Here is a 15,392-nt window from a genome sequence, read left to right as displayed (position 1 = left end):
TTGGCTGTTCACAATGCCTCCATCTTCTCCCCCTTATACAGAGGGCAGTGGTCCTCTTCGCCAAAGCTTCCTCCAGTTATGGGATGCTCCTGTGTGTATCCTAGGTCTTCCCTGGGGGGCTTCTCCTTGTGGGACAATCCAGATATACCGGTACCTCATCAGGGAGGTGTCAAGGAGGCACATATAAGAGATTCCCGAGCCACCTCAACTGGCCTTTCCCAAAGTGGAGGAGTATTGGCCCCAATCTAAGCTCCTCCTGGGTGACTGAGCTCCGCGCCCTGCTTATGAGGGGGCACCCAGCCATGACCAGAGCTCATGACCATAGGAGACTGAAGGAAGATAAAACAAGAAAATCCAGAGCTTTGCATTTTGACACAACTCGTTCTTCCCAACAACAGTCCGATAGTGACCGCATTACTGTAACCGCTGCATCTATGCACCTGTCAATCTCACTAAATCATTCTCTCACTTGTAAACAAAATAACCTTGGAAAACGTTTCCATTTGAGCTCTGCATCTAACCCCGAAAGAGCAAATACCCTTTTTACTGGTCCATGACCTCAGACTTAGTGGTAGTAATTTAATTTTCATTCCGGCGGCTTCATGATCAACTGCAAACTGCTCCACTGAAGATCCTAGTTTGGTAAAGGCATCAGAACATTATTTGTTAAAAGAGGTCAAATCCTGTGGTCCTCAAACCAAACTTCTACAAGACCCAGGACACCAAATTCCCAAAGCATCTCCCTCTGCACCCTGAAGGAGACCAGATAAAAACACTTTATGCAAATCCACATAGTACAGGTGGATTGGATGAAGAAATCCCATCATTCTGTGTAGTGTAGAGCTGATCCGCTGTTCCATGACCAGGACAAAAACAGCAATTTACTTGATCAAACATTCAACAGTGGACTGGGGGAAATTTCTTCACTTCAGAAAAATGTGAGTAATTTTGAGAAAAAAAGGTGAAATAAACCCTAACACAAGAAATACTTTTAAATTAAAACTCACAAGAAAGTCACAATGGGAAAAAGGTTTGTGCACTTTATTGTCATTTTCTTTATTTCTTTACTCGTAAACCAGGTTTAACAGGCTAAAACTGATAACAGATTGTTTAGGGAGAAATAAAGGATTTCTTTGACGTTCATTATTACATTTAAAAATTTAAATTTGTACTGATGATGACATACAATGTTGATAATTGAAGAGTTCCTGTTTGCTCCTGTGGAATTGTATTTCTCATGCCTGCTATCACTTTTAGGGGAAATGGTATTTGGTTATACAAAAAGACTGAAGCAGTGAGAAAGCTGACATTTCTTTTTCTTTTTAAACTTTTGGAGTGATCTAAAGTGTCTGCTCATTTGGGATATAAAAAGGTACTAATGAGAGAATAGGGCTGTTGAATTGTTCCTTAAATGCATCATCATAATTTCGTGACAATCCAAATAGACTGCGCTTTGAAAGGTTTAGGAAAGTGGAATTCTTTTGGCACACTCACTGCACTTTGTCAGATTTTACGTATTCAGAAAATATTTTAAACCTTCTAATACTGGTGTATTTTTACTAAAAGATGCATGTTGGACACCATACACACACTGAAACTTAAATTTGTACTGAATTGTGTACAATATTGTGAAACAAGTGCAGCTGACAGGAACATCCATGTGAGTATGGTTTTCTTTCTGAATTGGTTTTACTAGTTTCAATGGAACTGCCATGGCTGTGATTGATGGAAATATAGTCCAATCAAATCCAAACAAAGCTATTCGCAAACCGGAAAATCCTGCTCGATCATCCAATAAGAACTTGTCATGCGCCGAAAGGGGTGGTCTAAGATCTCATACTGACCAATAGGATGTGGCGTTTTACGCCTGCAGTGATACATGACTCCGCCCCTGGCTTCCATTTCTGAACTGAGGAGACGGCGCCGCTCTAGCTTATAGTCCTCGCTTTTTATATACACACTTAGCTAAAACTAGGTTCTTTATTGTAAATTTCGACTTTTCCAAAGGTAGCAAGAGTAGTGTACTTTTTTTTTTAATTTGGCGTTCCGTGCTGTCTGAGTTGTGACTAGCTCTTAAGCCACAATTTTTATTATCCGTTTTAACTTTACTAAGCGGCGCTTTCCGCCGTTTTTTTCGGTTTTCTTTTCGCCGCCCCGCTCACTACCCCCTTGCGTGTGAGTAGGGGCCTGCAACGTTGGTTTAGCCACGAGGCACGTCGGTACAGTAGAAACAGAACGATGGCGGAGTTTGGTAACGGTCTGGCAGATGAATCTTTACTAGATTCAGACTCCGGACATCCCGAGCTGGAGGACCCGGGTGTCGGCGACGAAGAGCCCGGTTTAGAAGAAGGAGAGGCCGCTATTGAAGATCCGGTAAGTGAAGGGCATTGTTTCAGCGAGGAGACCACCAACAGATTTCAGAGGGAAAATCACGAGTTGAGGAAAATGCATTTTCCCCCTCACAAACTCCCTCACATTTCTTGAGTCACATGCCGTGGACGTGTCTGTTACCGCCAGGTCGGCATTAACCGCCATTGTGGTTCACGCAGTGCAGTAGACTTGGGTGGTGACATGCGTGGTGTCCGCTGCCATCTTGGCGCAAGAGCAACGCCAGTTTCTCTGCGCTAGTGAGCGGTTGGGGGGAGAGTAGGAAGAAGGGGGGGTTTCCTCGTCGCGCAAAGGAAGAAAAAAAGGGGGAAAATGCGAGACGGATATTCAGGAGAGCTTTAGGGGCGAGCGTTGGACAGGCCGCCGCCATTAGCCGCTGCTGTTCTACATCATTTTTTTAAGAAGCCGAGCATCGACGGTAACGTTGTGTTTTTATTGTCTTTATGACTGCCCGCCAGCCCCCTGCTTGCAGCTCGAGCGCCGGCGCGTGCCCCTGCAAATGACCTAGCTGTAGCAGGCTAGCATTAGCATTGTGTGCAGGACCTATATTGACCAGTCGAAGCTCGCAGCCGTCATCGCCGGTCACGGGATAAACTGCGGCACTGCATCTTAACCGCTGTCAGCCGGCACCCCATTCATCGTAGCATCGCAATTTCAGATTGACCATCAAGCTAGTACTAGTATAGTAGCAGTCGGTACGGCTAGGGGCGGATATCGTTCAGTTGACCCCCATTTTTTCGTTCATTTAGGTGAAACGCACGACAGGGCGATGGGGGGGTTGCAGCACACTCTCGCATATTTTTGCGCGTTTTAATCGTGGGTATTCCAAGGTAATTAATTGCACGTGCAGGTGCGGTAGTCTGGTGGTGAGCGGAGCGCGTGTACTAACGCAGAAGATGAGGATCGAGTCTGCGGTACTTGCGGGGCTGGGTTTGCATCTTCGCTGTTATCCTAGAGCTGTGAGGAGGAGGCGGGAGGGAAAGAGCTGCTCTTAATATGCGACAAAAAAAATCAGTCATGGTCTGTCTGTGAGCGAAATTACTGATATTACATGCCCTTGAATTATCTTTTTAACGTTTGTTTTCCTCAATTGTCTAAAGCTCTGACTGGTGACTCCTAATATTATTTGATGCTGTTCACTGCTGTGTCTTGGTATTGATGTGGCTTAAAAATAAAATGACATAGTTTGTGTGGTAGCTGCAAAGCCCACTATCAGTGTAGCATTTATAGCTGAAGGAATAGCCCTGGGTTAAACTGGGAGAACTCCTGCTGCACTGCACCACCACCAGAGCCTCTGCATATACAAATGACAAAATCATGTCTCACCTAGGATTTTATACCATGAAACAAAATATTATAAAGACTTACTTGTTGTAAACATAGCCATTTGCACCCCTTTTAATGCTCCAAATGATTTCATATATAAAGTCTTAAAATTAGCAGCAACTATTTTATTTTTCTTAAAAACAGACAATTTCAAAAGTTTTACTTGACTAATTTTAGGATGGACTCCAAAACAATTATGCTTTCTGTGTTTTTATGGCCTTTCTGTCAAAATTGAGGTCTTTCTTGTATTAAAAAAAATTCTGTGAATTTCTTAATACTAATCCTTGGGAATCAGAAGCGAAAGAGCGAATTTGAGTCAGAGAAAGCATTGAGTGGACAACAAGCTCCCTGCTTTGCTCCATTCTGATGCATTCACTTGCAAATAGATCCGTGTACGTCTGTTTTCCTCGTCTGAGCTGGTATTTGGCTGAAAACTGTACAGCGGGTTGCTCGCCATGTTTGTTGCACCAGTAATGTTTGGTTGGGGGTGTGGAGATCTGTAAGCTAGTTGGAGAGAGTAAACAGATTAATGATGGGAAGTGGGGGCTCTACTACTGTGAGCCAAATTTCTAATAAACTACTGTCTCTCTGCCGCAACTATATCCTGGAAAAGGATGGTTTTTGTTTTTATGGCTAAAAACTGCATAATCTCGATGAAGACCACTTGGAACTCTTTTACAAAAGATGATCAAAGTGGGACTTTAAAATGGAATTAAATTAAATGCTTGATGTCATTGTGACATGTGAACTGCTTTTAGATTAAGCACAAGATATAATTGACAAACAAGTTTCTGCTTTCCAGTTTAAGTAAATGACTTTAAGGAAAAGCTGGTATATGAATTGGTAATATTTAACTCCCTGGAACCAGTCAACTGAGAAACAATAAAATATTAAGGGGGAAAATAACCATCATCGTTATTCCTGGCCACCTAATGGCAATAACTCAAGACTCGGCAGCATTTCACCACTGAGAAGAACTAAGAGTCAGGTTAGACGGAGTAGAAGCAGAGCACAGACCCTGGAAGTCTGAAGTCCTTATGGTAGCTTTTTTCCGCTCAAAGAAGAGAAAATTGGCATAGTGAGTAAAATCAGATTGCATTGCTGCAAAGTTGGATGCCACCAGATGCAACAACACAGAAACCAAGACTGTTGAATAAATAAATGAAAACAAAACAAAGAACTGGAAGAAGACGTTTTAAATTTTTGGTTGGACTTTTTACATTTTTTTTCCCTTTGCTCTCCTTTAATGATTTCTTTTTTTCTTAGAAGCTCTAGCTATTCAATAGTGTACACTAACTACATTTATATTTTTCCAAAATAATAGACGTTTTTGAAATTGTTAGATCTAAAGAACTTGTTGTTAGATAAAACTAGCCTAAATATTCTGTTATTGGAAAATAAATTCTAATCAGTGCAATACAAAAGTAATAGGTGGAAGTCTGTCAAATTCGTAAAACATACATTTTTTTTGCAGAGATTTGTTTGTGCTGCTGCTCTGTGTCACTTTCTAGTAGACCACTGACCCAATGTTGATGTTAAAGCTGCACTGTAACTTGTGTTCTGTTTGCAGGAGCTGGAGGCGATTAAAGCACGGGTGCGAGAGATGGAGGAAGAGGCAGAGAAGCTGAAGGAACTACAGAACGAAGTGGAAAAACAGATGAATCTCAGCCCCCCACCAGGTACAGGCCTTTAAACTGGGACACATTTGGTGACACACGAGACCATCCATTAAACACATTTTCATACTGAAATAAATGCATCACCAGCGTGTCCATTCAGAGGCAACTGATGAACAGCAATTTAAGGAAAAAATCACCTGTGCTAAACTGTGGTGTTAACTACCATGTGACTGAAACTGTGGGTGCTCCCAACCTTTGTGCTGGTGCACCAAGCAAAGTGCGCCCTACATTGGCCTGGCGCCCTCTCTCGTTCTTTCCACTTTAAGCGTGTTACAGTCGAATACAGTTTAAATTCTGCTTTGGCTGAACAATAGTTATTGGATGTATTATACAGCATGGTCTATGCCTATAAAAGAAGCAGGTTTTTGTGTTTTTACATAGACATTTTTAGCAACATGATGGGGCAGGTGGGTAAACGGATAAAAAAAAAATAACTTAACCCCAAACACTTCGTTTAGATGTTGATCTTTACTCCCTGTGCAAGTATAGAATAGGAAAAAGATGAGACTGGGTTATTTTCATGACACTATTTGTATAAATATTTTTTATAATCAAATGTAGTTTAAAAGAAATTCAGCATGTATTTAATTTGATTCAACATTTAAACCCAATTTTGAGGTCATTTGAAATCAAATTAATTCAGCAATTTGACTGTGATGGTCTGCTCAACTAAATACAAAGTTCAAATTAATCCTAATTTAGAAAAAAATAACAAGTAATGAAATCCAAAAGTCAAATATTCTTTAACAATTGTATTTGTCGTATAATGTAATACTGTACAATTTATTTATGTCTTTACTGTACGTTGGACCTATGTTTAGTTTAGATTTCTGTCTTTGTGAGAGCAGATTAGCATAAATGAACACGTTTAGTTTTAGATTAGAATTTGATCAAATGATGTATATTTGAATCATGTTAGGAAGAAAATCAAGTGAACTTTTGAACTAGTTGTTGTAATTTGCCTGTGAAATCCAGTGCTATTCACCGGTTCCATAAATGTTCATCTACAACATCTAAACGAATTTTGATTGTGAACCAACCTTTTGGGTTGTGATTAACTCAGAATCCAGCCCTAAAGTTGGGCGGGTTTGTCGTGCAGCAACACCATCTTGTTTTTTGTTGTCTCTCACATAGCATTAGAGAACATCAAGGCAGTGGTAGTGCTGCTGTGTTACATTTTCTTACATCTTAAATTAAAAATAGATGGATATAAACTTTATTAATCTCCCAAAGGAGAAATTCAGGTGTCTGGCAGCAAAACACATACAACCACACACAATAAACAGTAAAATGACAGTTCAAAAGGTGTAAAATCAAATAGTTAAAGACTACAGAGACCCGTCTTCATGGCCTTTGGGTTATTTCTTACAGCAATTAAGGAAACCAAAACAGATGAATGGATACGAGCGATTGTAATCCGCCTTTTTTGGAGGGAAAACATTCAGTTATGATCCTCCAGACTACTACTACTTCCATCAGCACCCTGGAGTCTGGTTATCCAGCCTTAGTCAGCCTTAGTTGGGACCAAAACTTTAAGTGTTCTTAAAACGGAAACGCCATAAATCAGCATAGAATTAAGATGTGCAAGACAGATTAGGGCTCATGGGAAAATGGCTGTGGTATAAGTCCTTAAGCAGCTCACGCTGTCTGTTGTTCTGCCTTTTCCTAACTTTAACCTAAATTTCATCACATCATTGATTGTACTGTGTATTTTGTGTAGCAATGGATGGATATGCAAGTTCCCTCAGAGTACTAATAAAGTACTCTCTATCTATCTATCCATCAGTGGTTGAGAATGTCCTCCCCTTTAAGTGTCAAAGCAGTCATGCATACATCCACTAATGTTGCCCATTTGTTTTCCATCACAAACTATTTCCCTCATAGGAACCAAAAACAACATAGTCTTTTGGTATAACATGCACTGCTTTTGGAACTTCAACAATATTCTTGTATCTTCAACTTTGGATACACATGGCTGACTTGAAGCTAGTTAAGAGGTTGGCGATTAAAGTATGAAAACATTAAACATTTGTATATTTAATTGTTCTTTTTCTTTGTAGTTGGCCCTGTCATCATGTCCATCGAGGAAAAGATGGAGGCAGACGGCAGATCTATTTATGTTGGCAATGTGAGTCACTGTCTTCATTTATAGACTGCTCTGTGAATACCTGGTATTGCTAAGAGGTGCTGCACTTTATTGTGATGGTTCAATGTCTTTGCATAAAATAAGAACTTAGGGTCGCATGAACTACAACAAGGTGTTGATGTTGAGAGTTGGCTCTTTTTGTTTAGCTGGCCCAAAGCAGTCCAGTCATGAGATACTTATCCACTAACACAATACTGTAATGTGCTGCATCTACAACAAGAGTAAAGTTTGGGTCTGAATGCATGTGCTCATGTATCTAGAATTGACCTTTTTTTCTATGCATTGCTTTAGGTGGACTATGGTGCCACAGCAGAAGAACTTGAGGCACATTTCCATGGCTGTGGTTCAGTAAACAGAGTCACCATCCTATGTGACAAATACACAGGGCATCCCAAAGGGTATTAAACTATATTGTTGCACCATTTTCAGGCACTGTATGTGGGTAGATGCATATTAAGATGAAATGGGTCATGAAAAATAAATCCTTTTTATAAGTAGTAGTTAATACAAATACGGTTAAATAACTTTGACCTTTTCTAAGTGTTGTAAAACACGTCTTTATAAGATTGGTTGTTCTGTTCTACAGGTTTGCTTATATTGAGTTTGCAGACAAAGAATCTGTTAGGACGGCCATGGCCTTGGATGAGTCCCTTTTCAGAGGCAGGCAGATAAAGGTAAGAGGTTTCACACATGGCCAGTCCTGCTTAAATAAAGAGGGATTTCCTCTCAGAAATGCATCTTAAACGTAATTTGCGTGATTCAAAAATTATTTCTTTTCTTCTTAGGTGGGAGCCAAGAGAACAAACAGACCAGGCATCAGCACCACAGACCGCGGTTTCCCACGGGCTCGGTTCAGGTCACGGGGAGGCAATTTCTCCTCACGTGCACGCTACTACAGTGGATACACCCCACCCAGAGGCAGAGGACGGGCCTTCAGGTGAGCAGACGCCACTCATTTTCAGGACATACCACCCCTCGCCATCCCATTCACCCTTTTAATTGATGACGTAGGGGGGATAGCAACTACAGTTACAGTGAATTTTACACCAAATTAAAAATCATTTAATAATTGCTAAAGTGTAGCAGTGGTTGGAAAAACATTTTTATTGAGCCTCTTGACGATGAGTGTGAAGGTAGCAAACAAGATTCCTTTCAAAATAGAATAGCTTTAATGTAAAACATGAAAATACCGGTAGTGCTTGAAAGAGTATAGGGAATCAAATGCAGACATATTAAAAACAGCTCCTTTTACTGCTTATTGGGAAGTTACCTTTTGCTTTGTCTAAGAAAGATATTAGAGAACATTAACTAAAAGTCAGATCCTTTCCACTGCAGCATCAGTCACAGGAAAACAGTAATAAATCTAGCCTGATTAGAGAAGGTAAACATATGAGCAACAAACAAACCACTTTGCTAAGACAGAAGTTATCAAAGAGATTGGTTTGGATGTTTTCAGGCATAAATAATTTAAACCATAGAGAATAAAGAGATCGGTTTTATTTTCCAGTCAATGACATTAGTTAGGCAATTCATACATCAGTTACCTATTTGTCCAGTTAAACAGGATGCGAAACTTCATCCTTTTGACATAGTGTGGCTGAAAACTTCATAGAAAATCAGAATAAAGGCCCGTACACACCGGGACGAATATTCGCCAGGCATTTTTCGCCACGTTTTTTGTGTTCACACCCAGGCGATTTTCGCTGACGATGAGCCGAGTGAACATACAATTTCATTCCCTGACATTAGATGGCGCTTAATGTAAACAGAAATACTCCTGTACACAAGGTGGCGCTGCGCAACTTTACGCTTCTTAAAGTTGCTTTTCGCTCAGAAGAAGAGAGGAAGTATTTACGCGCTTGTCAGAATCACACAAAGAAAACATGAATATTTCAAGCACCAGTTGCTCCAACTGGTGCTTGAAATATTTTAGATTTAGAATATTTATATTTTAGAATGTCCATCATTATTTCTTTGCGGCTGTGTAGATGCAACCCGGCGTCTATCTTCTTCGCTGGTATGTGTGCTCAGCAAGGCAGTTTTGTGTTTGAGCGCCCCCAAGTTGTGTTTTACTGTAACTTCAGAGGCTCCAGACACGTGTGCAAAAGCGCCGTTCTCATTGGTCGAATAGATTTCGACGCGGCGCGTCGAACCAAAAAAACGAACCCGAGGTGTTTTTTAAAAAGTGACGCTTTGACGCGTGGCGTTTTTTCGCGTCGGTGTGCACACTCACATTGGTGCCCTTTGTTTAGTCACGAGGCGTTAAACGTCGGCGAATATCGAGGGCAAAATTCGCCCCGGTGTGAACAGGCCTTTAAACAGGAAAAATGTTTTTCATCATAGTTGGAATAGAATAAATAAGGTAAGTGGAGGGAGAAGAAATCAAAGTTATAATTGTATTTATCCAAATGCACGTCTCAAAGTGGTTTTTAGAGTACTATGCTAAAAAAGCTAATAGTACGGTGGTGCATTATGGTTCCTTGGACTCGTGTTTTCCCCAGAAAATATCAGTATTCATTTACATAGATTGAATTTAGACAGCACACCTGTTGAACTGTGGGGGCTGAGAACTTCACTGCATGCACATCAGATCTTTCTTTCCCCCAGCCTGTATGTGCCTGCACAAAAAAAACGAGCTTGTCTTTGTGTTGGTGCTAAACCTGCCTGTGCCAGTAGAGGGATACCAGAGATTAGCCTGCACCCTTTATCCTTCTTTCAGTGTTCTAACAAGATCTGCTTCCCATGATTCCTGCAGCTGTGCCACCTGACAGTAGCATCTGCAGCTCAACCTCATTAGAGATGTGATTAGAATCTACCACTGCTATGTGACAGGGTAGTTGTGGAGTTTTGATTGACAGTTTTTGTCTTGCCAAAATATTTAGTGTGAAAAAGCCTGCCGGAGTTCAAAGAATGCCCTGGAAAACTGAAGTTCCTTTGCATCACTTGAGAGCTTTGGGGTCTTTGCTGTCATTTGAACATTTTGAAGGACTCAGGAATGCTCACATTTTACCTTCTTTATTTTTCCTACATTCAGTTAAGTTATTCTATTTATGCCACAGCTGGAAGTTTCATTGATATGTAGAGAAATACTCTGCATCACAGCCTTGATATTTGTTGCTGATTTGTTCTGATGTAGCTATCCAAATAGTTTTGTTCTGTTTTTTAATTACTTTTTGCGTGTTGCATATTAATACATTGAATCAACATTGTCCTAATCTAATCAAGGTCAGTTTCTGTTAGCAGTTGCGCCTGAGCAGAGCAGTCCTGTCAGCCGAGCTGCTTTGCAGGAAAAGGGAGTCAATGACATTGAGAGAAACTTGGTATCTGAATATATATCAGTTTCACAGACTACTTATGGAAGGAAGCTGATGTGGAGTCAAAGTAATAAATAAAAAAAAGCGTGGGCTCCAAAGCGACTCTAAAGTACTGCAAATGACAATGAATGGAAGTTTTCTTTCATTTAACAAAGATTTGTTTTGCTTCGTTTATGTCAAACTTGTTCAGTTTTGACTAAACTCACTTGATTTGCATTAATAACTGCAGTGTTTTCAATGGTGTCTGTTAATCTGCATAAAATTCACCCACAGAGACGCTGCATGCAGAGCTTTTTCTGTTGAATTGACCCTGATGACTTCTTGGGGAGGAGCAGGAATTCATCACTAGTCTATGTAGGACTTCACTGTGGGACAGAATCGGGGTGAAATTTAGTCCACATTTCACTGCAGTCTTCTCTTTGGAAAATCATCCAATCTTTGTGCAGGCTTGGGAACGTTTCAGTTTTTTCTGTCATTAGCTTTGATTTAAAAAGAAATGAATAAAAAAGGAGGTGTGGCGATTTGATCCATATCATAATTTGTGGTTGATTTTTCGATTTAATGATCTAAAATTGATTCAGGACATGTTTAGCTCAAACTTCAGCCAGTGTGACTCCGATAAATACCTGCTACTGAACAGAGCAGCAGAAGTTTTCTAGATTCCCTGGACAAACAAGTAAACAAGACGTAATGGCAAATCCATTCACACCCTAGATTCCTAAAGTTCATATGTTAAAAATATGTCTGCTGTGTTGCACTTGGTCATTTTTACGTTATAGTAAAAGAAACCTACAGGCCAAATGGGATTTTCCAAGATCAATATAATCAATTTATTTCATTTGGAAACAATTTTATAATTGTATAGGTCGATTTGACTAACGAATTGACCCAGATCGATCTGGATGGATCTTAGGAATATAAATCATTTTATTAAATAATCGTTGCACCTTTAAAAAAAAAAAGAATCTTTTAACGTGAAACTTTATTTTTGATGGATCGTCACATCCATCTTCTCCGTTGGCCGTTTCCCAAGTCTGTGTGAAAGCAAAGATGTTGAAATGAGCTGGTAGAAGAGTAAACTTTGTTCTTTTTGTTTCTTGTGTAATGTTTCCTTGCATGAAAGCAACGCGCAGCGCCTCCATCTTTGAATTCCGTTCCAGCTTTCACTCCCAGAAACGAGGTTTCATTACTGCAGCCTGACCTCAGCATCTCACCTTCAAACTGTCGGGACGACAGCGTCCACTGTGACCTTTTTGTGTTGCCACTGAGTGATGCACATGTGTGTGTGTGTGTGTATGTGGGTGGGGGGGAGCAGAAGCTGTCTTTGATTTATCTTCTCCCGCCGCTAAATTCTGACTGTGTGTGACTGAGTCCTCAGTGTGTGTTGGGTTTCCTTGTGTGTGTGTGTGGGGGGGGGGGGGGGGGGGGGGTGCATGTGTGGTGCTGTTTGTCCTCAAGGTCTTCTTCCACAGTGACGCCCCCACCCCCAGAGGCGGCTCTCGCATTGAGACAGAGAGAGAGAAAGAGGGAGGGTGCCTTTGCTGTCCCCTCACATCCACACACACACACTAATCTGTTGATCTGAAATTTAAACACTTTCCTCTCTGAAAAGCTGCTTTCAGCTTCTTTCACCGCTTGAGTCTGACTATTTTCCACATTGGTTTGTTCAAAAAAAAAAAAAAAAACAACTTCATGCAATCTCTTGACCCACGAGAGAACTGTTACTGATTTTGCTATATCCACCTACTTTGTCCCTATTCAGATTACTCCTGGGATTAAATTCAACCCGTCCCTCAAGTCACACCCCTCCACATTTAGAGATTATATCACACCAGGAAATTGGTGTCCATATTCAAGCCAAACAGAAAAAAACTCACCCTCTTTTTCTCTCTCTTTTCCAGGGGCCGAGGGCGAACAACATCGTGGTATTCCCCTTACTAAACACCCCCCCATACCCCCTCCCACCCCCAAATACTCCCTTACTATCAACCCCTTTCCTCATCTTTGTTCCATTAAAAATAAACACACATGCACACACAATGTGGTTCTCCCCTCTCCCCCCCCCAACAATAAAAGAAGAAACCCACAGACGAGAGGAAAAAAAAGACAAAAAAAAGTGTGGGGGGGGGTGCCGGACGATGGCGTCTGGCCGTGCAGTGAGGTTGTGTGAGAGCGTGTGTGTACAGGTTGGTGCGATCACCCCTGGTAAGGTATACGTTGGCCATTGGGAGGGGTACAGTGGCTGTTTTGTTTTTTTGTTTTGTTTTTGTTTTGAAGGGAGGGGTGGGGGGGGGAGAGACAAAAAGAAAGATGACATCTCAGGCTGCAGATGTGTCTCCTTTGGTCTGGCTGTGACCTCCTGCTTTCACACCATCACCAACACAGCCCACCCACTCACCCTCCACTACTGTCAAAAGGAAGGTAGAAAAAAGAGGGAGGGATGAATTTCTGTTGTTCTCATGGAGTGTACAAATGTCCACTAGCCGTGGAGTATTGTTGTTGTTTGTAGTATTTCATTACCTCCACCCTCGTGTGTCTGCTGTTGTGTGCCTCTCTCTCCCCCCGCCCTCCTTTACTGCTTATTCCCTTTTTTTTTTTGGCTTTCCAGGCCAAATGATTTATTTTTTGTTCTTTTATTTTGAAAAATATTGGAAGTTTTTTTTTTCTTCCCACCACCATTGCATCCTGCAGCTCATCAGGTCATCCTGCAGCTCCACCTCTTTTTCTTTGACAGAGTTTGCTCCTCCATGTTTGCCCCCACCCCTCCCTCTTACCCCTTGTGCACCTTGTCTCCAGTCTCTCCACCCCCCCGCCCCCCTCCTCTCTCTGTATATTAGACCACTTCTTGTCGTTTCAGGTTTCAGGACCAGTGGAGGCTGACAACTCCTCCCCAGGTGGCGCCGGCCCCCCCCACTGTCTCAGCAGCATCTCTCTCTCTCTCTGCTCCCACTATGCACACTCACCCCATCCTGTCGGTGTGGGGGGGTGGGGGTGGGGGTCAGAGCGACCACAGGCCTGCTGCAGGAGGCATTTACTACAACAGCAAACGCTGACGCTTTTAGTCCTTTACATACTTTGAATCTCTCCTACACACAAACACACACACTCTTGCGCACACACACCCACACAACAGCACACACATACTGCAGTGGCACGTAACCGGTTGCCAACCCAACACACCATTTAAACGGCTGAAACAAAGCTTGAGTGTCAGGCAAGTTTGCGTGAGTGAGGAAGGCAGGAGCAGGGATGGGGGTGATCTTTGGGGTGTGCAGCACTAACCTGGAGGCCCCCCCTTTCTCTGACTACGCAGAGTGCAGAAAGACTGAACTAACAGCAGTGATCAATAATTCAAAGGAGTGGGCTGGAGCTGTTTTAGGATGGGGAAAGTCAGGGGGTGGGGTTTGAGCAGGTTTTTGTTTCTTTTCTTTTTTTTTTTTGTTTTTGAAAAGAGGGGGAGTGGGTTTGAAAAGATGTTTGCTTTTTTATTTTATTTTTAACCCATGAGTCTGTAATTAGAAAAAAAAAAAATAAAGACATTGTGTAAAAATAAGCCAGTCTGTGTGAGTTTCTCGAGTTCGCAGCAGTTAACTTTGACGTGTTTCACACGCGGATATAGAAATTCTTGTCCCCATAAAGCACGATTGTTTATAATTAACTGAGATTCTGAAAAACGGAAGAGCTAAAACCTTTTTTTAATAAATACTTAAATCCTTGCATGGATGTGAATTTTATAAGCAACATGCCAAAACCAGATTCACTCCTTGCTGGGTGGGCATGTGTGAAGCACTGTAGATGTCACCCAGGAAACTAACTACTGTTTTCGTGTGGTGGGTGCAGGAAGCCTCTTTAAGCTGGAGGTCCAGGTGTCTGCAACCTGAAGCTCTTTTTCCCCCCTCTTTGGCTCTTAAGAAAATTCAAACAATCTGAATAAATAAGTTTGTACGTTAGGGTTTGTTAATTATGTTTAGATTTTTGAAGTCGGGCGATCTTATATTAAAAGATACTATGTACCACTGCAGACATTACATGAAATCAAGAGAGCTTGTGTGCTTTACCGCTCCTCCAAAATGCTAGTCAAAGGTTTAATTCATTAGAATAAGATCAATCTCATATTCTGAATTTAGTCGCTGGTTCAAGGCAAAGTTTTGAATGTGTAGAAATGTTCATAGATTCAAAAGAATTTGATTCTAAACCAGTGGTGTCATGTTTCTGTTAGTGAAAGAAGAAACGGGATGAAGGCACACCAAAGACAATAGAAATGATCACATCTGACTTTGCTCTCTTTCATTTTTTAATTTAAATTAATCTGCTGCAACAGGGGTAATAAGACCCCCCCCCCCCCCCCCCGGGTCTTATTTGACACATGGTGTATTTTATTTTGAAAGAACCTTTTATTTAAGGTACCACTTTCAAAATTTGAATTGTTTTAACTATGAAACCATAAAACTTATTCAATTAATGCCAATATTTAACAGCAACTTTTTTTTTTATAAATGAATGGCCACAAGGCTTTTGCAGCTCTCTGGGTTTTGGTTG

General features: G+C 41.3%; 1 protein-coding gene across 3 annotated transcripts; it reads left to right on the top strand.

Moving 5' to 3' along the window:
• The first annotated feature begins 1,876 nt into the window (after positions 1-1,876).
• pabpn1 (poly(A) binding protein nuclear 1) lies at positions 1,877-14,396 on the top strand. Of its 3 annotated transcripts, none has more exons than XM_023950076.1 (7): positions 1,877-2,373; positions 5,285-5,393; positions 7,454-7,521; positions 7,831-7,937; positions 8,126-8,213; positions 8,325-8,476; positions 13,711-14,396. In XM_023950076.1, the coding sequence occupies exons 1-7, from the start codon at positions 2,239-2,241 to the stop codon at positions 13,904-13,906; spliced, it is 855 nt and encodes a 284-aa protein (XP_023805844.1). In that variant the 5' UTR covers positions 1,877-2,238; the 3' UTR covers positions 13,907-14,396. The 3 variants fall into 3 exon arrangements, with proteins under 3 accessions (XP_023805844.1, XP_023805845.1, XP_023805846.1); XM_023950077.1 differs by having other exon boundaries at positions 12,755-14,281; XM_023950078.1 differs by lacking the exon at positions 1,877-2,373 and adding an exon at positions 2,659-2,806.
• Positions 14,397-15,392: the final 996 nt, after the last annotated feature.

This window comes from Oryzias latipes, chromosome 20 (assembly GCF_002234675.1).
Source record: "Oryzias latipes chromosome 20, ASM223467v1".
NCBI lineage: Eukaryota > Metazoa > Chordata > Actinopteri > Beloniformes > Adrianichthyidae > Oryzias > Oryzias latipes.
This window is presented reverse-complemented; position numbering and strand designations above follow the sequence as displayed.

Bases quoted from the DNA above. Each gene is read 5' to 3' on its own strand.
- pabpn1 (XM_023950076.1), top strand. From the start codon at position 2,239: ATGGCGGAGTTTGGTAACGGTCTGGCAGATGAATCTTTACTAGATTCA. The intron at 5,394-7,453 runs GTACAGGCCTTT...TTTTCTTTGTAG, and splicing joins GAATCTCAGCCCCCCACCAG to TTGGCCCTGTCATCATGTCC. The intron at 8,477-13,710 runs GTGAGCAGACGC...TTGTCGTTTCAG, and splicing joins GGCAGAGGACGGGCCTTCAG to GTTTCAGGACCAGTGGAGGC.